The 27,434-nt window shown below is 44.6% G+C and overlaps 1 protein-coding gene across 1 annotated transcript in view; it reads left to right on the top strand.

The window, feature by feature from the left end:
• ATP2C2 (ATPase secretory pathway Ca2+ transporting 2) overlaps positions 1-27,434 on the top strand; it is a 371,780-nt gene that overhangs the window by 289,317 nt on the left and 55,029 nt on the right. Inside the window, exons 15-18 of the mRNA XM_078670787.1 lie at positions 13,766-13,855; positions 17,290-17,391; positions 20,387-20,543; positions 22,546-22,716. Coding sequence (XP_078526913.1) covers positions 13,766-13,855; positions 17,290-17,391; positions 20,387-20,543; positions 22,546-22,716 — 520 coding nt within the window. The remainder of the gene's footprint in view (positions 1-13,765; positions 13,856-17,289; positions 17,392-20,386; positions 20,544-22,545; positions 22,717-27,434) is intronic.

The raw sequence follows: 27,434 nt of genomic DNA, 5'->3' as shown, positions 1-27,434 counted from the left end.
TGTCCACATGAAATTAATTTGCCACAATCTAAACATGTCATTTTAATCTTTCCAAAGTTCTTCTAAATATTTGGGACCGTTTCCCTTGCCTCTGATGCTGTCAGTGCCACTTCTTTGATGAATGTACTGGCAGGTCGGGGGTTCTCCTCCAAATCTCTCTTTTATGCAGCACTATAATTAATTGGTGCCACCTCTCCATATGACGATGCATGGTATAGTTACCATAACTATATTTTTTTTCGGTTCCTCTGGAGAGTACATCGTGGCAGATGAAGCGTGTAACGTACGGGGCATTTACCTTTTTTTGCATGTACAGGAAAGGAAAAAAAAATTGAGCGTCCGAGTTCTAAGGTGTCCCAGGGCCATTTTAGTGGACCAGGCCCAAATCCAAAGAACAGGCCGCCATTTTGAGAGTCTTGTTGCAGCCGCCTGTCGCTGTAGCATCAAGAGCAGCCGAAACTCAGCTGAATGGCAACTGAAACGGTAAAGGGGCGCCCCACTACAGCAGACGAGCCTCCACCTAGGAAGGCCCGTTCACGCCGCCTCCCCCCCCCCCCCCTTCGGGCACCCCACGCCGTTATTCGGAGCAGTATTGTAGGATGGCCACACCAGTGCGGCAACTTGCTAGACATCACCTCGGTGGTAACCGAATCTCAGCGCCTTGTGGTGTCTTCTATTCAGAAAACATTGTTGCGCTGCCTTTGGCCCCATTCGCACATCGGTCCGCTACTGACGCCATCTCACAGGCTAATGGGGCGCCCCACGCCGAGTTTCAGCATTTTAGGATGGCCACACCAGTACAGCAACTTGCTAGACATCACCTCGGTGCCATCCGGATCTTGGCATCTCAGCGCCTTGTGGTGTCTTCTAGTCAGAAAATATTGCTGCGCTGCCTTTGGCCCCATTCGCACATCGGTCCGCTACAGACACCATCTCACAGGCCAACAGGGCGCCCCACGCCGACTTTTACCATTGTAGGATGGCCACACCAGTGCACCTTACTAGACACCACCTCGGTGCCATCCGGATCTTGGCATCTCAGCGCCTTGTGGTGTCTTCTATTCAGAAAATATTGTTGCGCTGCCTTTGGCCCCATTCGCACATCGGTCCGCTACTGACGCCATCTCACAGGCCAACGGGGCGCCCCACGCCGACTTTCAACATTGTAGGATGGCCACACCAGTGCGGCAACTTACTAGACACCACCTCGGTGCCATCCGGATCTTGGCATCTCAGCGCCTTGTGGTGTCTTCTATTCAGAAAATATTGTTGCGCTGCCTTTGGCCCCATTCGCACATCAGTCCGCTACTGACACCATCTCACAGGCCAACAGGGCGCCCCACGCCGACTTTTACCATTGTAGGATGGCCACACCAGTGCACCTTACTAGACACCACCTCGGTGCCATCCGGATCTTGGCATCTCAGCGCCTTGTGGTGTCTTCTATTCAGAAAATATTGTTGCGCTGCCTTTGGCCCCATTCGCACATCGGTCCGCTACTGACGCCATCTCACAGGCCAACGGGGCGCCCCACGCCGACTTTCAACATTGTAGGATGGCCACACCAGTGCGGCAACTTACTAGACACCTCCTCGGTGCCATCCGGATCTTGGCGCGTTGTGCTGCCTTCGGCCTATTCGCACATCGGTCCGCTACTGACGCGAACTCACAGGCCAACGGGGCGCCCCACGCCGACTTTCAGCATTGTAGGATGGCCACACCAGTGCTGCAACTTGCTGGACACCACCTCGGTGCCATCCGGATCTTGGCGCGTTGTGTTGCCTTCGGCCTATTCGCACATCGGTCCGCTACTGACGCCGCCTCACGTGCCAACGTATTTTCTCCGCATTTTATACCCTATGCCGCATAACAGGTCATGTGACTTGTTTATAAAACTTTTCATTGGTTCATTTTACTTTTGGTTTCCTAATGATGGAAGGCTTGATCATATGACCTAAAAATAACACTTTTCATTGGATGAAAACTTTTTTTTTTTCCCAAACGATGAAAGCCCCACCTTGTTTCTGGATGTTTCAGACTGAAGCTGGAGTCACCATGAAAGCACCACCATCTCGTGGCTCCGTCGTGGTCATTCCGCGAGCAATCATGGCAGCCGCTCCCCACCAGAAGCCTGCAGGAGTCGGGGGCCCCCAAAACTTTTGATGAATCCTCAAGGCGGAGGGGACGCTTTCGAGAATGGGGTCCAAGACCTAGCAGACAAGCGTCCGATTTCCAAGGTGTCCCAGGGCCATTTCAGTGGACCAGGCCCAAAAAGGAAACAGCCTGCCGCCATTTTGAGAGTCCTGTGACAGCCGCCTATCGCTGCACCGCAAGAGTGGGCGCAACTCAGCTGAATTGCGGCTTTTGACACAGTGGACCAAAAGCGGACGGAATGGCAACTGAAACGGTAAAGGGGCGCCCCACTACAACAGACGAGACTCCACCTGGAGAGGCCCGTTTACGCCGCCTCCCCCCCCTCCCCCCCCCCCGGGGCGCCCCACGCCGTTATTCGGAGCAGCATTGTAGGATACCAAAACCAGTGCGGCAACTTACTGGACATCACCTTGGTGCCATCGTTCTGCTGCCTTGGAACTATTCGCACAACAGTTTGCTACTGATGACCCACCCCCCGCGACGCCCCACGCCGGATGCCGAAATCAGTGCGGCACCCAGGCAACATCACCTGGGTGCCGTCCAGAAATCTGGACGTTGTGCTGCGTTGGGACTATTCGCACAGCCGACCGCTACTTCGTTGTTTTTCCCTAAAAATGTTTATATGTTATTACTGTTTTTGTTTTGTTGTATATATTTATAAGTTATTAAAGTTTTATAATCTTACTACTTTGTTGGAGTGCTATATATTTTTAATGTGACACATAATTATAAAAACTTTGATGTACAAAGAGTCATCCCTGGAATCTTCCGCTTCAGGCTCGGTCCCCTCCCCAATCACAATACAGGATGGTTTTCAGATAATAGGAACGCGTCTGCTGTGACGGATCTCATCGAGTGTGGGCCTTGATCTACTATAACTCCTTTGAAGAGGGGTGATTCTTTACAGCTGGGGCCATAAACTACATCTGCAGGGCTAGCTGATAGCCTAGGACCGGCCTGGACAATCGGACACAGAGGAAAAGAAGTGTCAGAGGGTGCGGTAGTGAATAGGGCGAAAGGGAGGTGTCGGGCGGGCACAGGGTATGATTCTCAGGGAAGAGCAGCGCAGATGGGGGGAGGTTTATTACCCATGCATAAGACAGAGAGCGGGGGTGACCACTGCCTGGGGGAGATGCTTGCGAGGGTGGGGAGCCATGCTAAGGATCGACAGCGTGCAGAGAGTGGGTCTGGTCAAGGCATCTAAAATGACTGCGGTGCACGACAAAAGTGTGGCATTTGAAAAAAGGCAAGATGGCGCAGACAATGTTTTTCAACACTTCCTGATTTCCTTCGACTCGAACGTTAACAGACGTTGGGGCATATTACCAAAGTTAAGCGATATTTATCCCTAACGATGCTTAGCAACGAATTTTTTACCGCTAAGCATCGTCAGAAATTATCGCAGATAAACCTTGCTATTATCAAGGTTTATCGAAAATACGATAAAAACGACCGCAATGCATTATTTTCGCTGAAAACTCAGCGATATTCATGCATTACCGAGCTAATGCTCTTAGCCATGTTATCCACCTCCCATTGGATAACATGGCTAAGAACTGCTCAGGGCAGGTGGTAGCTTTTGGAGATATTCGCGCTTATCGCGAATATTTCCAAAAGTTGGTAATAGGAGATAGCGATGTTAGCGACTGTTTCCAGTCGCTAACATCTTGGCATGCCCACTTTGCATGTCATTAGTGATAAATATCACTCACATGCAAAGTGGGGCCCAAGATGGTCGCTATCTCCTACTAGCGGTCGCTAACTGGTGTTAGCAACAGCTAGGTAATACAGAGATAATTTTATCTCCGCGAAGCGGAGCGCTGTTACAGATATATATCTTTTTTTGAACGTTAATTTCTCAAAATCCACTGAAGCACATATATTGAGACCTAGCAAAGGCACATCGAGCTACCAGTCCCTACAATTTTGCCAAGTTTCGTGCAAATCCATTCAGCCGTTTTATTATTATTATTTTTTTTTTGCCCCGCGGGGCCCTTTTAAAACCTCCACATCAAACCTAAGAGGTCAAGGAGGATCTACTATGCCCCCTTATGGTCATTTGCCCCTTCGCTTTGGCCTCCTCTTGTCTCTCGATCCTACCGAGAGACAAGATGGCGGCCGCTACGGACTGTTTGCAATGTTTACAGACGCCGGAGAACCAATCAGCTTCGCAAAGCTCCGTAACACGAAAAGTACGCGAAGCGGAGCGCTGTTACAGATATATATCTTTTTTTGAACGTTAATTTCTCAAAATCCACTGAAGCACATATATTGAGACCTAGCAAAGGCACATCGGGCTACCAGTCCCTACAATTTTGCCAAGTTTCGTGGAAATCCATTCAGCCGTTCGGCCTAAAAGTGAGGCCAACCGCCCTATGGAAAACTCAATGTTAAAAACACGTTTTGGGACCCCCCTTTTTTCTCGGCCCCCCCTTGACGAACCCCCCCCAAATTTCCAGGGGCTGCTCAGAAACAAAATGTGCCATTTCCCTGAAAATTTCAGCCAATTCCGTCCACAAACGCCAAAGTTATTAGACATAGAATTTTCAAAAAACCCATAGAGGAAAAAATCCTAACTATATATACCTACTGGCGACCGCCAGTAGGTAATATATATATATAATATCAAGAATCAGCTCTTCGCTGGTCCTCTTTTTCCAGCGAGAATTCACAGCCCCACAACAGAGGTAAACTTCCAAAAGTAATTTATTGGCAATCCAAAGTGCTAGAATAGGTTAAAGGGATGGTCTACGCGTTTCGGCTTCCCAGCTTTCTACTGGACCATAATATGGATATATAATCCACTATTATTGTAATCAAATAATTGACAAAATACAGAGAGTGCAGCCCCAACTGACGTCCATAAGGACGAGCTGCCACTGTGTTCATGGCACTGATTTTGCCACCTCTGCGGCCAGGGGTCGCAAAGGCAGCTGCGGCCCATGCTGGTAAGAGCAGTGGTGCGGTGGGGCTGGGACCCCTGGCGCCCCCTAATGATATCCATGAGTGCTTTACACAACACATACATTGGCATTGCCTGGTTGAGCGGGATATTTTACATAATTATTTGGTGCTACACATGAGTCGCTTTGGTTCGTATCAAACTGTAATGATAGTGGAAACTGTTTCGATGTCTCATCCAATCCTACCACGCATTTGTTGCCCTGCCCCCAAAGCATATTTCCATAGAAACCCACCCTTTCACTGGGAGATGTCGGAGTCTCCCTGGCACAGGAAAGGGGCCCATTGTACCCCCACATGTCTGCTCTCCACTTAACTGCCCCACTACCTCTTGGCCTTAACTAATACTCACTACACATTTTTAATCACGCGTTTTAGATGTAACCAGCTCTATCACATTTTAGCTTCCCCGGTGGGTTTCTTTCCCTCACCACACCAGATTTGCAAGGTCCCTATGGCTGCGATCTTCGATCTCCTCAGGATATTTTACATCTTATTTTATTGTGTAAATATTTTTCACTCCCCAAAAAACTTTTCTACAGACCTTGTTAAAAAGCTTAAAGTTCAGGCATGCCAAAGAGGCTCTTTTGCATTTACAGCTGTTACCCAGCCCTTTTACACTTTGTGCAGTGCTGTTTCTTGCGGGCCGCTTATAAATCTATATTATCTAGAGTCGATTTATTCTGTGCTGTTGATTTTATCCATATGTACTGTTTTAAATTGTATTGTACTTTTATGAACTGTTTTTTTTTTTTATAACATGATGTACTGTATATTTTATGGTCGCATTGCATCCGAGTAAAGGAAATATATATATATAAAAAACGGCCACAGTGAACGCTGCCCTTTCAGTACAACACGCCCCAGTACTTCCACATTCTGCCTACCGTCTGATGCCCAACGTGCCTTCCGCCGATCACTCCCGCTGCTCTTGCCAATACTCAGCTCCCTGTTCTTTTCCCTCCCTGCTATGAGGTCACGACCTCCAACGCCTGTTGCGAGACTTGCAACCAGCATTGTGACTGGTATACCAATCATGTCTGAATGCATGAAAGTCTTGATGCTCATTGCTCGCAAATGGGCCATGAACTTTCTTGCCAAGTGGGCAAATTGAAGTTCAGGGTTAGGGCCTGGTATTTACAGTATTTCAGATCACTTTCCCTCTTAAAAAGATTAGCAATGATCTGCATTCAACTCTATTATGATAAAGCGTGTATTAGTTTGTTTCAACACTGAAGAGAGACAAAGCAGAAACATCTCATTTAATACAGAAAATATCAACAATAATGTCACAATATGAAGATTGTTTAATATTTAATGTCACTTAGACAAAAAGGAAACTCTCTCAGATACATTCCTCTAATAAGACATACTGGTCCACATTTAGCAAGCCAAACATGTGTGTCTGCTGCCGACATGAAGGTGACCTTTCACCACATGTGATCCCAAGTCAAAACATTAGTATGCAGCAATCATGTAAAAGGTAGAAACACACAATCCATTTGAAGTACACATGGGGGGTCACAAAAAAGGCAACGAAGCCCTAGTGATTTGTGGTCCATGCACACACTAATACACCCACCAGAACACATTATCGTACAGCAATCCCACCTGCACCACTCCATATGTGGGCACTGAGGGGCCAACTCACCACCCAAGAAGTATTTTTGTTGTTCATTCTTGACACAGTGCAAACCCTATCCACCCCAAGGGGCATCGGAGCACTTTACATGTGAAAAGGAGAAACAAAGGCAAAAGACAACATTACAATTGGGATGAAAATACAACACTAGTAAGGAAGGAAGGAAAGAAAGCAGAAAACATTGGTATTTTTTAGGCTAATAGGGAGAAAATACAACGCAAATAAGGAAGAGCAGTGGTAAAACGCACTGGTGTTTATAGAAATGCTACAAGATACATGCAATGCAAATGTAAACAAAATGTAATACTTAAAATGAATAGGTACAGAAAAAAATATTAAAAATGCTCTTTTTTGAGGTATATAAAAAGAAGCTTATTTAGGAGCTAAATGCTTATTAAGTATCTGCAGAGATTCTTGGTAAAGTTAAAGGTTTGAAAGCAGGAGCAAGCTTAATGTGGGTTGTGAGTATTCCAAATTGCAGGCGGATCATGAGCAAGCAACTTTGAGGGTGTTTTGATTCCTGAGGGTTTCAAGGGGAAGAAGGTATGTGCTTCATTCAATCCTCTCTCCACCTGAGATTTTGTGACCGATAATTGGAGGAGGGATGTCCATACCAAGAGGTGTACAAGTGATGCAGGCTTTTCATTCGGAGGCAAGAAGCTGTACAGGGCCCTCTTGTTAAGAATAACTGAGAGCCGCAGCAGTGACTTCGCCTTCAGTGAGTATACATGGTTGAAAAAGATTCCTAGATGAAGTCTCAAGAACCTCTTTTTGAGAGCCCCAATTGCTTGGTCCCTCGTGCCTGATGTGTACACTTTTGTATTTCTCCACTTCCCTGTGGTTGGTTGCAATATTGAGTGTCTTTTAACATGAATTTGCATCACATAGCACCTGAGGCTGGTGTACTCTGTGGTTGGGCTTCTTTCTGCTCTCACGGTCGGATGTGTGCTACTGTTGGCCCCTGTGGCGTTTGAGAAGCCACAGATTATGTAGAAGTCCCTCTGTGCTTGTTTTATCAGCTGTGATATCCATACAAAGATGGCATTGTGCCACGTAAGGTAAGACTGTATCCTTGGCCTGCAGATGGATGGTGGTTGTGATGCGCCAGGGTTGATTCTGGTGATTCTCTGTAGGGAGTTTGAGGTTTATTGTTGCATTGTACATAGCACTTTTGTTTCTGCAGACATGGAGTGTGGCTTTTTTTCTGGGGCAATCATGGTTGGCGTGGCAAAGAGTTGCTAATTATGGATGCAGTCTTAAAACTGAATTGTGATATTATTTTTATATTTAGGAAAATGACCCTTCGCCTGAATCATTTCTCCTGAGGCTCTTCTTGACTTTAGCTCTTGCATGATTATGCTTGTCACATGGAGTTCTATAACCAGCATCTATTAATCCATAGGCCACCCTTTTGGTTTGGGACTGGCAATACAGGAATCTGTTTTTCTGTAGGATGTGCAGATGGGTCGGAGAAAGTATGCATGAGACACCAACTTTTTTTTTTTTTTTATTATTAATAAAAGAAGGTAACATCATTCAAAGAAGGGTATACAGTAAATACCATTAGACATGATCATCAATCACCATCAGCGGACATCCACCTGCATCACACAAATGAGATGAGAGACTGCGGAAGCCCACCATCATTAAGTCCCTCTGGGCAGCCAGACCGAGCCAAATAGTCAGCCACAAGCATCCAGTCCTGACCCAACGCCGGGACCCAAACAGTCCTATGTACCTCCGTTCATTGCAGAATCCCGCCTGTGGATCACAGTATGTCATTCGGCTGCAGTCAACAGGAAAGTTTGCAGAGGGCCCCATATATACCCGGAACTGGAAGACAGGGTAAGCATCGTAGCATACAGATCGACCTGTTCATTACGATAAATCTGTAAATTGGTCCAGTTCTTATACTTTGGAGATCATCTTCTATCCCAGCAGCAAGCTACCAATCTACGCACCTGCAGAAGTGCCAGAATGGTATAGTGGCGGTAGGATACTGGAGTGCCCCTCCTGGAGACTATATTTATGGAGGGCCATGGGAGTGTGATAGGCCTGTTGCAGAATTGTGTAGAGTATAATAAGAAACCTGCCGCTCAGGGATATCATGCCGGTCTGGGCACAACAAAAAGTCCACATTTCCACGAGTATCTCAAGGCCCTTCTGCTGCTCCCATTTAATACGTGGAGGATGCACCGGTGTTGATGCATCCTTGAGCGCATCTCTATTTAACTTGTAAATTGAGTTGTCGAGGTGGCCGCAGGCAGTATTTCCAGCGCCCCACATGGCTATAGCTCTGCAGAGAACTCCGGCCCCAGTGCTCCAGCGGACTCTTTAGTCGGTAATATAGAAAATATCTGGGGGTGCCATGCGCAGCAGCTCCAAAGTCATACAAGCTCAGAAACATCTTAGGTCAACCTGTTTCACCACAACGCTGCCACACCGCTGAATATTGCCTTTGGTTCGCGTGTGGCCACCATTCCTGGGTGATTGTGGAGCAGAAGAGAAGGGGACGCAGCACCCTCAGGCCCATGTGTATAACGTGACGTAATAATTGGTGGTTGCAATGCCATTAGTTTATCCATTGAATGGTGCCCTCTTGTCAGCAGGTCTCGTTTGTACATTCAGTTGCATGTTGTTTGTGCCATGTTCATAAAAAATATCTTCACCCGTTATACACTGTCCCTGGTTTTTCTTTTTCTGCGGCAAATCACTTTTTGATGCATGTTTTGGGTGAAAGAGGTTGCAAATCCTGATTTTCATGTCCTCTATATTAAATATGTCTGATAGCCATTGTCTGTCTGGCGCACAGAAGCAATTGTTTGTTTCTGTGCCTTGTTTTTGGTTGCTTGGTTGCAATCTTTGGCTTTCTTGGTAACCAAGTTCTTGCACTGACTCATCTTCCTGTTTAGATTGGCAAATACTCTATACTATGCACTGTCTTTCCTGTTTGAGGATTGTTATGGCCTCTTTCCTTGTGCAGTTATATTGAATTTTGGATTACAGTGAATTTTGGTCGATGCTTTGGCACCGTTGTGTCTTCTCTGGGGATCAAGAATGTTGCTCTGATTAATGTGCTCGGATATTGACTATATTTGATCAATTCTTCAGCTTGTGGCTTGATTCTTGGACAGAAACGGAACCCCAAATAAAGTGGTGGGGAGGGACTGAGGTGATCATATAGAATCCTATATGTTTTGCTGATCAATGTTGTGAATATTGCTTCCAAATACCTCTGTCTTTAGGACACTATGTTTCCAGTCATTCTCTTAAAATTCTTTAATCAAGTGTGCTATTCCAAATGAAGACTGCAACTCCCATAACCTCCTCTTTTGTTAAATGGACACGAGGGCCTGGAAACCTATAGGACACACTGTCCTTGTTTGCCCCACGGCGCACCTTTAAGCAAGTGGTCCAGATGCAAAAAGGATTAGCGCGCCATATCAGAATGAATGTTCTTCTCTCAGGCCAGCCACGAACTAACGCTGCCCTGGGGCAGTGCATTCAGCGAAATACTGATTGACTGCACGTGCCTGCAAGGGTGTGTGTGGGGGGGTCCATGGGACCCCCTATTCCCCAGCTAGAGGGCTGCTTTCAGGGACACGCTGACAGTGCACCACCTTTTTGTGCCGCTCTACCAGTGCAATTCCTAAGGACATGTTTACCTCTCCACGCGCATCCGCAATACAGCGTGGGCGCAGAGGCATAGTGTTTCTCTCATTTGCATGGGGTCCCGTCTCCATGCAAATGGGGTTATGCTTTCTGAAGATAGCACTGGTGCTACATGTGTGCCAGCAGTATCAGTATTACAGAAGGGGCTGCACAAGCATCTGAAGCCCCTTCTGTACTACTATAGTGCCGTGGGCATGCAAAAAGTGGGCGCACATGCCCATTGCTCCCTTGTGGCATTATGTGTAATACAGCCCCATGTGTGCAGATAGAAACTGATGATACAGAGCGGTTTTACAATCCTAATGGTTTATAACGTTTTGGTCAACTCGACATTGCAGTTACATAATTTGATATAAATGACTTTCCCAAAAATCTGGCAAAAATATCCCTTATTCTTCATCCACATCGGAGCCCAAATTCATACATCGAGTGGTGTCATTGTTTCAGATCTATAGGATATACATACTACAGTGTATTCTCAGTGTTGACTTTTGCTGCTGACACTTCAAAAGCAAATCCGATTACATCAATAGAAGTATTGCTTTATGGTAAATAATGACCGGAACAGTATTTATGAATATTTTACCACACTTCTTGAATATTAGCAAAGAACAGAATGTCAGAATGCAAGGTTTTCCCACACAGTACAGAACTTTCTCTTCTGTTGCAGAGAAGACTTCTGTTCAAGAGCTCATGTTGAATGGGTAAATTTAAGAGATTATTTAATTTTTAAATAAACCTTCTCAAAGCACCAGATTGCAATATAAACAGATCCTGATTGACAGACTCAAAATATGTGGGCATTTACGCTCGCAGATGCCACTTACACCCACATACATTCTGGCACTATGTCCGTTTTACTAAATGTAAGAGAATAACTGGTACAAAAGGGGGTGGTGATGGACGGAGCATCTGAACCAATCAAACACTCACACCCAGTCAACAGATCTGGGTTTAATCCATCACCGTTCTTTAGCCCACTCTGCCACCCCAGGCATGGCCATATGCAAATCAGTTTGACCCTGTGCCTCATGGGAATAGTCCAGACTGAACTGCCAAGCCATGTCTTTCTGGACCGGAATCAAGCATCCTAGGAACGGGTTCTGGCTATCAGCCGTCTTCAGCCAGGATAGCTTGACTCCAGTGGCTTAGTGAGCAAGGGACCCATGTCTGGGCATACCCTTCCCACATAGGATGAACAGCAAAACACACAAGATGATGGACGGAATGTTGCACAATGGCTAAAAATTCACTGGTCCACATGTTGACTGGGTGTGAGTGTTTGATTGGTTCAGATGCTCTGTCCATCACCACCCCCTTTTGTACCGCATTGTCGCCATAAATTGGCAGGGTATGCTCAGATGTGAGTCCCTTGCTCACTTTGCCACTGGATTCAAGCAAGCCTGGCTGAAGACGGCTGGAATGCCAGAAACCGGTCCTAGGAAGCTTGTTTAATGGAGAGAGCACAAGCACGTTAGCACTGGTTAGCAGGGGTAAAGTGCACAGAGTCCTAATGCAAACAAAACAAATTCGGAAGGAAGTGAATGCGAAAAGTTTGGGAGAACACCATCCCAAGGATGCCAGGTCTAACTGCATGAAAATATAGAATTATCATAGATTTCCATGAATATTCTTGAGTGATTTTGTGAATCTATTACAACTAAGACATCCACTAAAATCCAATCCACAAATTAAGCTAATATTTATAAATCTACATAACTCATAAGAGGAAAGGCCTTTGTCCATGAATATACTTGGGGAGCTCCACAGGCCAGCTACAGAGGAGAGAGGTCACAATTTTGATGTAAGTATGGCACATCTCATGACCACATGTCTTTACCAATCGAAGTAATGTTTATTTATTATTCAGGAGGCAGTGGTTGACCTGTCCTAAAGCCCTTCTATTTTTGTGTAGTATTTACTCAATCATGACTTGATTCTGTATTTACACATGCAGGAGAAGAAGTTATGCGTTTATTAGATACATCGGGGCAGATTTATGAGGCTCTTGCGCCTCCTTGCGCCGCAATTGCGTCACGTAATGTGACGCAACGGCGGTGCAAACAATGCGCCCTATTTACAACGTGACGCATCTAGGAGATGCGTGACGTTGGAAACCCCTGCGCCATAAGGAGGTGTTCCTGCGCAGGGGGGGGGGGGCGTTCCTGCGCAGGAACGCCTCCTAAAAGTGGCTGAGTGAAATCTATGAGATTTCACTCAGTCACTTTCTACGTCAATTCCTTACGCCTGCTTGAAGCAGGCGTAAGGGTGACGCAGCATGCATAGAATAGGTGGCTCCTGTGCATTGCAGGAGTCATGTCGCACTTGCGACATGACTCCTGCAATGCGCCGCCCGTGCGCCGAGAGATGCGTCACGCATCATCACTGCCTTGCACCATGGTGCGCCGCATCATAAATGCGGCGCACCATGGGTGGCGGAGCAGTGGCGCACTGTGGCGCATGTTAACTGGCGCATCCCTGGGGATGCGCCAGTTAACATAAATCTGCCCCATAGTTGTGGGTGAGGAAGGAACTAGATTGCTATTCGCCTCAAAGCAGCAACAAGAGTCTGAAATTTGCATCTATGTTATGATCTGGATAAATGGTGCAAACTTACTTTTGAAATGTCTGGCAAAATGTCAAAAATCCTGTTAGAGACAACCTTTCTCTTTTTATGTATCTGATCTTCAGTGTTACCCTGAAAGACACATATGTAGTATTGTTGGATAGCTTGACTACCCCAGCACTAGTCTTCCCCCAGCACTCTCAGGATCTGTATGGTGCAAGGTAGTCTGTAAAAATGTATTTTCAGTCAAGGGACCAAAAAGGAGAAACCATCACTAGAATTGTATTAGTTGAAGCCAAGTACCAAGTTAGGTTCATTTTCCTTTTTTACATTTTTATTGAGAAGTGCTGCTCCAAACAGCACTGGCTTTTTTCAAATTTCTGCCTACTGCACATTGTTTTTACATTTCTTCCACTAAATCTTGATGAGTTGGCTGAAGCAGTGGCAAAACGTAGGACCTGATTGTTTGGCACATGAGTTACTCCATTACAAACATGACGAATGCCCATTCTGCCTTACTACAAGTGCCATAGGATATAATAAACTTGTAATAAGATGGATGAGATATTCGTTAAGTTTGTGACTAAGTAATCTATTTGCCAAACTCTAGATCAGGCTCTAATTGGTTCTGCCATTTAAAATATTTTACTTGTGATGGGTTAAAAAGCTGTGCAAGGAGTTTCTAAAAGTTGGCAAGCAATATGTGATGTTCCACAGTTTCAGGCTACGCATCTCTTAAAAACAATGCATTCCATTTGTATCCTCATCAGGCCGGGTGTGTTGCCAACAATGCCATCATTGAAAATAACGGCCTTCTGGGCCAGCCAACAGAAGGAGCGCTGGTCGTTCTTGCTATGAAGGTAGGAAATGCTACTAAAGAGAAATATTTCCTTTTTCATTTGTGAGTTTCTACGTTTGTGAACTAGTCTATGTACTGTATGTAATTTGCAAATAAAGCCATTCTCTGACGAGCAAAATTGGGACATATTATGTTCGGGGATCCATCTCAGAGTTTAATGGAGAACAGGGTTACAGTAAATAATTAGTAAACATCACTACATCTTGAAACTGGAATCCTAAATGACACATGCTCAAAATTGCACTGATCTCACTGCATTGCAGAGACATAGGCACAAGTTTACGTGTATGTGAATCACTAAAGTTCCAGGTGTAGTGGAAGTGGAATCGCAACATTTCACCTTTGAAAACACCACAGGATTGATCCCGTTTCCCACCCTTAGCCCCTAGGCAGCCATAAGGGCAAGCAGGGGAAATTACAGAAAGTAAACAAAGCTCACAGCTCCTGGGTTCAGGGGTAACAAGGTTAGCACCAGAGGTAACTTTGAACAATCAAACAGTAGCAGCTGCTACTCCTCGCTTTTTCTTGTTGATTTTCATGCATCCCCACTTAGCTCAAACACACTTTTTCCTTAGCCACACCCTTGCTACATTTGCTTAGGAAGAGGTCACACCCTTAAAGCAATAGAGCAAGCAAAGTTGTGAAATGAGCAGTGATGGGAAGCACAAGGCTTCCAATAGGTAAAAATGTAAGATGTGAAAGCAAATTCAGTTTCTGCTGTAACATGGTACCATCTTTGTGTTTGTAACCCCAGGGATGTGTGTAGGATGAACACTTGCATATGAACCATAGCCCACGTTTCAAGAAGCAACACTATCGTTGTCTCCGAACAAGAAAAACATGTTTTTCACAAGTACTACATTACCCCTGGAAAAGGGCAGATTGGACAAAAATCAAATTGGAAAAAAGACAGCTGACAGTCTTGAGCAGCTTGAAAAATAGACAGCGGGGACAGCTAGTTACCATTAGTTAGAACATTGGCGCATTGGCAGCTCTACTGAAGTCCATTGAGTGGCAGAGGGCCAATAATGGCTGCTACAGACCCTCTGCTTCAATACTATGTTTTGTTTATTTTGTCTCCCTTTTTAATTTAGAACATTATACCCCCAGTGGGTTGAATCTTGTAATGCCCACCCTCAGTATGTGTAATGTTGTAATAACTGTATACCCCTTGTGCTTTGAACTTTATTGGTTGTTAAAGGCCCTCTCTTTAGATATGACTAGGTAGTGGACATTTAAGACCAGTTTAGCCCTCAGAAGTGGCTTTAATGATGTGTTAATCAGGTGTTTCATTATTTAGTTTTAACCTGTATGGCCTTATCTTGTGCTTATGATATTGTATGCTGTGTATTTCCATCGTACATTGTTTTATATCGTTTATTGTTTTCCATAAGGGAAGGAGATGTGTTGTTACTTGAATTGTTTACTGTGCACCATTTCCCTTAGTTACCAGTTCACTGCTGCTCAGCCAAGATGGATGTGATGTTGTGGAATGCTGGAGTGCCTGGTGTGGTTGAGAGTGTCAGTTGGAGTGTTTGGGCTTAGCAGCAAGGAGGCTGCTCCTGGTGAGACTAAACTTCCCATCTACTATTTACAATCTTAATATCCTGTAACTAAGACGCAATAAATCTCACTCATGTAACCTACTCTACGGCAACCTGGACTTTCTTACCTTTACATTCCTTTTATTTCCAACCTTGCGCTTTTCCACAGCTTTTTTTCTTTACTCAGCCGCATCAGACGCGTAGGTGTCAGCAGATTTGCTGCTCGTCGCCATCTTGTAAAGTATAAATCCGGGTATTTGTATAACTTCCTTTATTGGCAACTCCGCTAGCACAGGACAGCAAGTACAACTTAATACAACCAAAGCTTCATCCCAACTGCCGCCCCCAGAACTCCCACAATCATGGATTCTAACATACCTCAGAGAGATGCAGGATGCATTCCAAACGTGGAATGCAGCAACGCCACAAACAGTCATCCCCTTGGGACTTGTGCACAAGCCCACGGCCTGAACATCCATCCTTAAGGCCCAGTGGTCAAAACAGTTTTTCTTAATATTCAATCAATCATTTCCATTTATAGAGCGCGCTACTCAACCGTGAGGGTCTCAAGGCACTGGGCGGGGGCTGCTACTGTTCGAAGAGCCAGGTCTTGAGGTGCTTCCTGAAGCTGAGATGGTCCTGGGTCAGTCGTTGGTAAATGGGGAGGGAGTTCCAGGTCTTCGCTGCCAGGTAGGAGAATGATCTTACCCCGGTGGTGGTTCTGCCAATCCGTAGGGCGAGGGCGAGGCTGGTGGAGCGAAGCTGGCGGGTGGGGGTGTAGAACGAGAGGCGTCCGTTGAGGTATTCGGGGCCCATGTTGTGGAGTGCTTTGTGTGCGTGGGTGAGCAGTCTGAACGTGATTCTTTTGTTGATGGGGAGCCAGTGGAGGTTCCTCAGGTGGGTGGATATGTGGCTGTGGCGAGGGATGTTGAGGATGAGTCGTGCGGAGGCGTTCTGTATGCGCTGGAGGCGATTCTGAAGTTTCGCGGCGGTTCCTGCGTATAGGGCGTTCCCGTAGTCCAGCCGGCTGGTGACGAGGGCCTGGGTGACTGTTCTTCTGGTTTCTGTGGGGATCTATCGGAAGATCTTTCGAAGCATGCGCAGGGTGTTGAAGCATGAGGATGAGACGCCGTTGACTTGTTTGGTCATTGTGACGGAGGAGTCCAGGATGAATCCCAGGTTGTGTGCGTGGTCCGTGGGTGTCGGTGCGTGCCCAGCGCCGAGGGCCACCAGGAGACGTCCCAGGCAGATGGGGATTGTCTGAGGATGAGGACCTCCATCTTGTCCGAGTTGAGCTTAAGACGGCTGTGCTTCATCCGTTCTGCTACCTCTTTCATACCTTCCTGAAGGTTGGTTTGGTGAGGGAGAGTATCAGCTGGGTGTCGTCGGCGTAGGAGATGATGTTGATGTTGTGTTTTCGTGCGATGGGAGGGGGCTCATGTAGATATTGAAGAGCGTAGGACTGAGTGCCTACACTTGGGACAAAAAGTCGCTCCCTTTCTACTGTTCATTGAATCATTGCTTCATGCTTTTGTGTCTATCTGGAATACTACTACAACCTTCTAAGGCACAGCTTTTCCAGTGATTGACAAGAGGCCTACAACTAGAAGCGAAAAACTTGATTTCTTACACGAGCTTTAAAGTGTGCTGTGCTGGTAGACTCAGTCCAAAATCAGGAGTTCATTTAACTTTTAGAACTACTTAAATCACATTTCTAACTTTTTTTTAAAAAAATGCAATAAAAAGTACTCTATTTTATGTATGTGTCAGTTATTACCATATGATAAACAAGCTTGCCAGTTCTGAGGTGGTAAAATTAAGTTGTCTTGTAACTGTCTGCCTTGATCATGGTGACTTTTTCAGCTTATTCATGGATGTTGTTGTGTTGCAGATGGGTCTGGAGAACAGGAGCAACTTTTACGTAAGGCGGAAAGAGATTCCATTCAGCTCAGAACAAAAGTGGATGGCAGTGAAATGTGTACCACGAAATGAGGTAAGCTCAGAATGTCTGTTCTTAATACAGATGTACCTGATTATCAAGCACAGCAAGTTGTCCTGGGAAAAGGATGTCCAGGAAGAGATTCAGGAAGAACATAGGGGCATTATTATGGGAAATATGGCAAATGCATCGTTCAATCCTCCAGCATGATTAGTAGAGAGAGAATCAGACATGGAATTCCTTAAAATAAGGCAGTAATTCCAGGGTAGGGCCAAGATAAGTTAAATGAGTAAATTAGGTAACGGCAGATTGCATGGGGCTAAAGTCCTTATCTGTCCTCAAAACATAGAATGATCTTGTTGCTATGAAGGCCATTTCTATAGGCCAGCCTGCTTGCTGGAGGTGTAAAGACAATACATGTGTAAATAGGTGGAATACATTGGGGGCAAGTAATCACACATTCTACCAGGCAGATATACAAACATTTCCATTTCTCTTTGTCTCAACTAATTAAGGGTCATTGTTGGGGCTCTGCTTCAGCAGCCCTAGCTTCCTTTTAGTGGTTATGGCTTTTCAGGAAATAACACCAACTATTCTAAATATGTGGATCAACTAAAGACCATGCTTTTACCAATTCCATCAAAATGTCCTCCACCATAAATTTTTCAATTAATTGTATAGCACATACTGCACAACTCAATTGCTTTTATGTGCTACAGAGCGGTGTCATTCAGGGGTGAGGGTGCGTGGAACTCAAGCTACATTTATTGTGTTATGCACAGGTCCTGGTGTAGGAACAGAGTTTACAAATGCAGCAAGAACAAGTATATTATACACAGAGAGAATCTGACCATTTGTAGTTTCTAGAGTACAGGCAGCAGTTACAAATGAGCAAGAAACAACATTCCATTAAGTAATGCATGAGCAATGGCATCCTAGCTCATGAGCATCCATTGAGGAAGAGGTGACAAGGATGTGGGGTATGGAGGGGAGGCAACTGGGTGAGACTGGTATTCACCTGTACAGGGGACCATAGAATGACTGTCTAGCAGCTAGTGGTGTGGGGGGTTTTAGTTTCTGACTTGTGAGCTACTGTTCAAATAGATGCCTTTTGGCTTGGCAGTTCGGGCTGGACTGTTCCCATGAGGCACAGTGTCAAAATGATTTACTTATGGCCATGTCGGAACTGGGGTGGTGGAGTGAGCTAAAGAATGATGATGGATTATACCCAGATCAGTTGACTGGGGGTGAGTGTTTGATTTGCTCAAGCACTCCGTCCATCATCCCCTTTGGTATCGAGTTTGTGTTTGAAGATCATGAAAGATGGAGCATTGTGGATGCCTTGAGGCTAGATGTTCCAGAGGCGAGGTGTCACCAGTCAAAATATCTGTTGCCTCTGCTTTTGATTCTCATCTTAGTTGAGAGTAGTTGTTTGCTTTAGTTGGTTGTTTATTTGTGTATCTTGTCTGAAGCTATTAGGGTGTGGATTAATCAAAGAATTTGTAGGGGAGGTGAGGTTTCTTTTTCTGCAGGAAGATAGTAGAGGTTCCTTAGATGGGATGACGCTGATAGATTTGATTTTGTAGCTCTAAACTCAAGCGGGCAACTTCCTTTTGAGTTTTCTGCTGTCTTGTGAACTGGGGGACAGGAAGACTAGCAAGTTTTGGCATTATAATGTATGGCACTGCCATAGTTCAGGTGAGACTTCACAAGGATGCCTTATATCAGCTTCCAAATGGCATGAATTCCCTCCACTATAACATTCACTTCAACCCGTCACTCAAGCACATTATCATAAACAAGCCACAGATTGCTTGATATTAGATTTCCTTACTCTGTCAAATAAGCAATAACACATTTGAGCTCCATTTCATGCCATCATCCTCCCCCACCTAAATGGTGTTAACACATTCTTTGCCAGGATGCACCGTGTCCTACACACAGCCACCCACCTAATTTCATCACATCAACCCTACCTCACTAGTACTAGACTCGCTTCCCATTCAATCCAGCATCAACTTATTTTCTCTCCCATAAAGCTGTGACAGAAAGCTCACCAGCTACCTGGCAGAAAGAAGGGCAATCAGTACAGAGTGTGCAACACTAAAAGGAGTGGCAGACTCGAGCTTCAAAACTGCAAGAAAGAAAAAGGTCAGATGCAAGCCTTCTCAGTCTGTGCTCTGAGACTGAGACATCTTCCTCTTATTGGCTTGCTCCATCTACCTTCAATTTTGAAAAGATTATCACCCATCACTTCAACAAGCAATTAGGAATCACTCCTGCGTGACATCCTTCCCACTACCTGTCTTCTGGTCAAATCCACTACCATACCAGTGCCTCCTAATTTGTTCTCTACAGCCATCTACCACTCATACTCACCTTGCTTGTACAGTGCTTTGTTAATCTCGTACTTGGGTGAGCACTATATAAATTACCCAATATGATCCCGTACAAGGCTATTAAAAGTTCTGTTACAACATCACAGGCATGATATTTGATGCTCAGCTACCTAAGTCCCAGGACATAATGTTCCTGTATTTTTCAGGTGCCCATATGTTGCTTTGATGTCTGCCCCCTCTCCTCCAATGTCTGTCACTGAAGCGATCTGGTAAATCTTCGCCTTTGACATGTTACCAGTCTTTAGCACCTAAACCATTGAGGGTCTCAAGTGCGAATGCTAACGTGAAGGTCAATGCTAGACTATGGAGATCCCTGCCAATGAGCACTCAGTACCACCTTGCCTTTCAATAGATCATTAAAACTCTATTGTAATCTCAGCTCCATAAATCACTTCTTTGGTAAGGTGCATGCTATCACATAATAACAGTGGAATAATGTCTATAATAGTGAAATAATGCCCATACTAGTGAAATCATGCCCAGAGTTGGCCGAGTTCTTCATGGATCAATACAGAAAGTATTTTTAGAGTTCGGAAATTGCTTTGCTTTGTCGGAAGAATTCTTTCTAGGGGTTACCTTCATTTCTTTTGTACGCTGCAGTCCACTGTGACATCAAATCAAACTATATGATTTAGTTTTTGATCTTTCAGAGCTTTGAAGAAATCTACTTCATGAAGGGGGCATTCGAAGAAGTTATCCAGTATTGCACTACCTACAACAATGGCGGAATTCCCGTGCCAATCACGCCCCAGCAAATCGCCACCTACTTGCAAGAAGAGAAGCACATGGGCTCACTGGGATTAAGAGGTAAGGGGTTAATGGGGCGGTTGGTACATGACAATGCTGCTCATCATGACACAGTTGTCTCTTTTAAGTTGTACACTGCCCAGTTGCTTCTCAAGTGTCCTTGATTGCTGAAGGTCCTTGTGCAGTAATGCAGCAGGGTATGGCGTTAATATGGTTCATGGTGGAGACCTTGTAATATAATAGACATATCAACCCAAAGAGGAGCAATCTGACTCCTTCATTTCTGTCCATAATGGAAGATGAGTCCAATTTGGACAGCCTGTCCCATCAAGCAAGCAAGAGGGGTTCACAAGGTGACTTCATGCACGTACTGTAAGTTCACTCTTGGGAGTAGACATGAGATGTTCACTCACACTAAGCATATGATAATGCTTGGGGAGACAGAAAGGAGCTGCTGTTTGGACATATAGACCTGTAGGGCAGAATTGCAAGAGTTGGGTTGTGATGAGGCAGCGATTGAAGTAACGTGAGACAACAAAGATACGACATGCAGCAGTAACGTCTGCATGTCATGGAAGCAAGTGAGCTGCAGAGTTATTACAGCTAAACATACACAAAGCAGAGCCATTGCTTTAGAACCTGGTTAGTGTAAGATGATTTAGAGAAAAGGAAAGTACCAGTATTGTGTATTCCAGTCTATTGCAAATCCATACTAATGCAAAACATGCAAAGATATACAAACACCTAGAGAGTGGATCTATAGCCCTGTGAAACATCAAATATTGGAAGTACATCTTTTTTGGAGAAATAACTAGTATCGCTACCTTTTTATCTTACCAGAGATAATGGTGCCTGGTGATGCAATGAAAAAGATAGCAGTGTTTACTTACCCTGTTTCGTGGGAGGTGACATCAAGCCCTGCCCAGAGAATAAAGTTCTTGGGAGTAATGTTGTACTTGTCCTATTCTTTGAGCTCAGGATAAATGATGCTAAAGTGATTCATTCCCAGCGTTTTAGCGCCAAAAATGTTGATTAGCGGGATTTTGGGTGCATTATCTATGCAGTCCTTCCCGAAAAGCTCTTATATGGCTTCAGGGAGAACAGAAACAAAAGGCAGAGTAGTGCCTGAACATGAAGAAACTGTAGCACACACAAACTACCCCTAAACCCCACGGTTGGTTTTTGACAGTGTTTACTTTCAGTAGTGAATGTTATATACAATGCGATTTAGACACCCCTCTCACTCTCTACCACATCCCACCCAGGAATTTCATACTGTGCAACACTCACCAATCACAGTGGCACAATGACCGCATCTATGAAATAGTCTTTGAGACTGCAAACAGGTTTTTGGAATATCTGTACATGGCACTGTTATCATAGCCTTCACTCGCCATTAAGTAGCTCTGGATCCAGTTTAGAAGATGTAGTAGTTTGGCACAATAGTCCATTCCATGTCCATCCATAATCTATTTCCCAACCCCTAATGCCTGTGAATGTCTGATCATACACTAAATTAATGTTCCTATGTCATCTCTGTTTGTTAATCCAATTGTTTGATGTATTAATTAATAGCCAGACTGAAGTGATGGCAGCTTTCCACACACTGTTAGTGACATATAAAACAAAGAAATAGGGCGCCATATAGTTTGGCCATGTTCTAATCACAAAGGGTGATTGTAAAGCTAAACAATGAATGTTTTACTTGTATGTGTACATCTACTTGGCATGTGTGCCTTCAACCACACAATAAATAGGAACATCAGCCATGTTGCTTTCCTGTATTAATGATGACCCAAATTATGGGTATTCTTCCCCGTGTCAATGAGCCACCAACTCTATTGGTCAAGTAAGGTTTGCCCCTAAATAATGAGATCCTGTAAGAAAATGTGAAATTCTTACTACCTGAATATTGGCCCCAAATGTTTTTGTCACCTCCTCATGGATTGTGATTGCTTATAACCTCCCAGTAATCAGATGATGCAGGTGTTTAGCCTTAATGGTCACATGTGCGATGTGTGTATAGAAATTGCTAACCTTTGTTTATTGCCCTTTTTTCCAGTACTTGCACTTGCATCAGGACCAGAGTTGGGGAAACTGATGTTCTTAGGCCTGGTTGGAATCATTGACCCTCCGAGGGCAGGAGTGAAAGAAGCTGTCCAGATTCTTCTGGAATCCGGTGTGTCCATGAAAATGATCACCGGGGATGCCTTGGAAACCGCAGTGGCAATCGGTAAGAGAATAATGCCTTTTCTAATTTTGTTGTGTTTGTTGTTTGTTTAAATGTTTACATGCACACCATACCTTATTGTGAAAGGGGAGATTATGGAGTGGAATACCACAGATAAACCGGTCGGTGAACTGATGAGCAAAACATGTCAGGAATACGCTTGTGAGTGTTTGTGCAGTTGGTAGAGATTTCAGTGTAGAGAAAGAGAGGCAGGGCATTTTTAGAGGTTTGGAGCTTCAGGGGAGCAACAAGCATCCTTTCAAAAATTGGAAGGATGAATCCTGCAGCACAGCAATATGGCTGCTCAGATGGAAGGGAATTAGCTGTCCTAAGAAAATGCCTATATATAGTTGTGAGGATTTTGGTGTGTTATATGGTATGACTGCGGGGTCTTACTGTGGAATACACTCACAAAAACAGTCTTTGGTGAAGTTAGGCTCATTTGAACAACCTTCAGCTCAACACTTGGTAGCTATGGCTTTTGAACAGCAAGGTTTGAACAAGGAAATGTAGCATAAAGCATTTAACAGTTCCAAATAACAAAATAGAAAAACCAAACACAACTCCAATTTATGAAAATAGACTATATTTTTATGAATTTTTAGAGCCCTTGATAAGCAACATCCCCTGAAGGGTTCCATAGATACAGATTTTTAAAGGTTTTATCACTTTTTATTTAAATCTCAAACCAGCATTGGTCAACAAAATGTTTTGAAACTTTGTAAAGTTTGTAAAAGTTTGATCGGCTACTGCGGCCCGGCTTGGGTAATCAAATCCAACAGGGAGATGGTCTGCAGGGATAATGAGGTAGATTTCAACAGTCACCTGGCCATCAGAGCATTCTCAGTCCAGTTCAAAACATTATGTCGCAACCGCTAAAGACTTTAATGGAGTGGTCCTGATGCTGAGTATACAGAAGTGAAAGATACTCAATGATGCTCCAGTTATGGTGTGGTTGACAGTGGTGCCTTTGCGGTGATTCCTTGGTCAACAGGCATGTGGGGTGACTTTGGTCACAGAAGTCAGGGTCCCTAAAAGTCCTTTTTGAGACCCTGGAATGCCAACTGCGGCTGACCGCCTGGTCTACGTACACCGCAGTCCTTACAAAATACTTTAGTGGGACTAGTGTCCCTCTTGAGCAACTAATCTGGATTCTAATCCTCGACAGGCAAAAGGAGCACCCAACTCTGCTGACACCAGGAGGGTCCTCAGTCTCCAGGGGTGCCCAGCGGCAAACCTCCGAAGTGGCTACCAACCAATGTGTTTGAGCTTTTTCAGCTTTAGTGTCCCTGGTGCTGTTCCAGTAGGGCCAGTCAACTGACCTTTCCAGTCGGTGCTTTGGTCTGGGGATGGGGAGAGACATTTCCCAGAGCCAGGAGCCACAGGCACAGTCATAACTTCACTAGCCAAAAGTGCAGCAGGTGCAGTCGAGCAGACGGTGCAGTCTCGTTGTGCAGTCTGGGACCAGCAGAATAGTCCTTCTTTGTCTTTTTTCCAAATCTGGCATGAACTGAGCTTCAGAAGTTAGTCAGGCTGGGGTACCAGCAATAGGGCAACTATTGTTTCCACAGCAAAACAACAATTTGAGGGGTTTTGCTGCAAAGACATAAATAAACATACATGTCCCACTTAATAATATACAGCTTCCTGCCTTAGGCTTCTATAGGTCTTCCTTAGGGAAGACTTGCATATCCTGTTAAGGGAAAGGGTGGCTTTGTCATTAATGAAACTGACCGTGTGATAACTGCCCTTCCAGTCTCCAGTGGCAGGCTGGGAACCAATATTTACTTTGTCACACACAGGGTGGCACAATTAGTGCGGCAGCCCAGGTGGATACTCTCGCTTACATGGACTTGGTACACTGTATACCAAATACCAGGGACTTATAAGTAAGTCAGTGCTTGCCAGTTGGGGATAGCCAATGCCACATATACCTTTAATGGCTAAGAACACTGGCACGGAGGTCTGCTTCGCCGGCCTAAGTGCGCTCTAAGAGCAAATATGGGCAAAAAGTGTGTGGGGGGGGGGGCTGCAAAAAGCCCATTTCCTTATAGTAATTAATAGGAACACAGTATTTGCCACTTCAAATGGCTGTAACAAACAGGTCTTACTATTACCCTACCTAGTGATACTAATTTTTTTTTTTTGTCGACTAAGGATGAAGTGCCAAATTGGCAAATGGCCTTGCCATGATTTGAATTCATGGCCTGAAGGTTACAACATATGTGTACACTGAGGACTTTCGAAGAGCTGGCTTTCGAAGCACATTCATTGGTAGGTCAGGGCTTCCTCCGCCAGAGACAAGAAGATTATTCTCACTCTCAAAGTCTGTCAATGCAGATTTTAGAGAGTAGGCATAGTGGACTCTGATTTTTGTTTTCTCCGTTGAAGGCCTAAGGGCCTAGTGGAGCCCTATTGGACTTCCTACAAGGCAAGGTGAGTTGAAAAAGGCTTATAACGATGTGACCAGGAGTCCTAGAGACACAGCTATGTGAGCTTGATCAACCACATTTGTATAGGTTTCACCTGCAATGCTTGACATTTGGAGAAATTTAATAATTTCAAAACTTTGTAAACAAAGCAACGAATTGACAATAAACCATCCCTTTTAACCACTTGTGCAGGAGTTAGATCTTTGAGTGAAGAATGACAGTAGGTATTGAATAGGAAAATGGTTATTTAGACATTTCTTAGCAGCCCATGGAAAGATCTAAGTTTTAATAGAGTACTGTTTGTGCCACATTCCTTGCCTGAAACCCCAACAGCAGTCTAACAGATCCCGTCATCAAAATACTCACATAGTAGATGACGCTCTAAGAACGCTAGATCGGAATGGAGCCTGCCTTCTAATCCTTCTTGAACTCTCTTCAGCTTTTGCAATGGTCAAAGATGACAACCTCCTGGACTTACTGGAACGTAGTATGGGTCTATCAGGTTAATTGTTAAACTGCTTTGCCTCCTTTCTTAACAACAGAACGCAAAGTTTTAAAGTCAATCAAACCCTCTCCAACTCTACGCCATCCTCACTTGGGGTCCCTCAGGAGTCTGTACTCTCGCCCACACTCTTCAACTTGTCCAACATTCACTATCACAGGTATAGGGATGACACACAACAGTACCTGAAAATTTCATCCCCGGAAGACATCAGGTCACTCAACTCAACCCTACTCAAAACACAACACTGGCTGACTTCCCTACATCTCAAGCTAAACTCCTTCAAAACAGATTTCCTCCTTATTGCGCCACCTAAACAGACTCCCGTCATTGTTGAATACATGAAACACTAAACGACTCTCAACTGAACTCCACACATCATTGACTCTGCAAAGGCTCTTGGAATATACTTGTTTAAGACCTTGAGTATGCAGGAGCACATCAACTGAGCCACCAAAGGATCTAACTTCCACATGCGTATTCTAAGAAAGATAAAACCCTTCCTTCCCCTTGGACAACTTCAGGTTTGCTGTTCAAGCGCTAGTAATTTCCAGTTTGGAGTACGGTAGCGCAACACTCTGTGGGCTTCCCAGCTACAAGCTGGCACTGCTCAGGGCATCCCTGTGCGCTCTAAGAGCAAATATGGGCAAAAAGTGTGTGGGGGGGGGGCTGCAAAAAGCCCATTTCCTTATAGTAATTAATAGGAACACAGTATTTGCCACTTCAAATGGCTGTAACAAACAGGTCTTACTATTACCCTACCTAGTGATACTTATTTTTTTTTTTTGTCGACTAAGGATGAAGTGCCAAATTGGCAAATGGCCTTGCCATGATTTGAATTCATGGCCTGAAGGTTACAACATATGTGTAAACTGAGGACTTTCGAAGAGCTGGCTTTCGAAGCACATTCATTGGTAGGTCAGGGCTTCCTCCGCCAGAGACAAGAAGATTATTCTCACTCTCAAAGTCTGTCAATGCAGATTTTAGAGAGTAGGCATAGTGGACTCTGATTTTTGTTTTCTCCGTTGAAGGCCTAAGGGCCTAGTGGAGCCCTATTGGACTTCCTACAAGGCAAGGTGAGTTGAAAAAGGCTTATAACGATGTGACCAGGAGTCCTAGAGACACAGCTATGTGAGCTTGATCAACCACATTTGTATAGGTTTCACCTGCAATGCTTGACATTTGGAGAAATTTAATAATTTCAAAACTTTGTAAACAAAGCAACGAATTGACAATAAACCATCCCTTTTAACCACTTGTGCAGGAGTTTGATCTTTGAGTGAAGAATGACAGTAGGTATTGAATAGGAAAATGGTTATTTAGACATTTCTTAGCAGCCCATGGAAAGATCTAAGTTTTAATAGAGTACTGTTTGTGCCACATTCCTTGCCTGAAACCCCAACAGCAGTCTAACAGATCCCGTCATCAAAATACTCACATAGTAGATGACGCTCTAAGAACGCTAGATCGGAATGGAGCCTGCCTTCTAATCCTTCTTGAACTCTCTTCAGCTTTTGCAATGGTCAAAGATGACAACCTCCTGGACTTACTGGAACGTAGTATGGGTCTATCAGGTTAATTGTTAAACTGCTTTGCCTCCTTTCTTAACAACAGAACGCAAAGTTTTAAAGTCAATCAAACCCTCTCCAACTCTACGCCATCCTCACTTGGGGTCCCTCAGGAGTCTGTACTCTCGCCCACACTCTTCAACTTGTCCAACATTCACTATCACAGGTATAGGGATGACACACAACAGTACCTGAAAATTTCATCCCCGGAAGACATCA

Source organism: Lissotriton helveticus, chromosome 12, assembly GCF_964261635.1.
Source record: "Lissotriton helveticus chromosome 12, aLisHel1.1, whole genome shotgun sequence".
NCBI lineage: Eukaryota > Metazoa > Chordata > Amphibia > Caudata > Salamandridae > Lissotriton > Lissotriton helveticus.
Note: the sequence above shows the minus strand (reverse complement) of the source record. Positions and strands in the feature narration are given on the sequence as shown.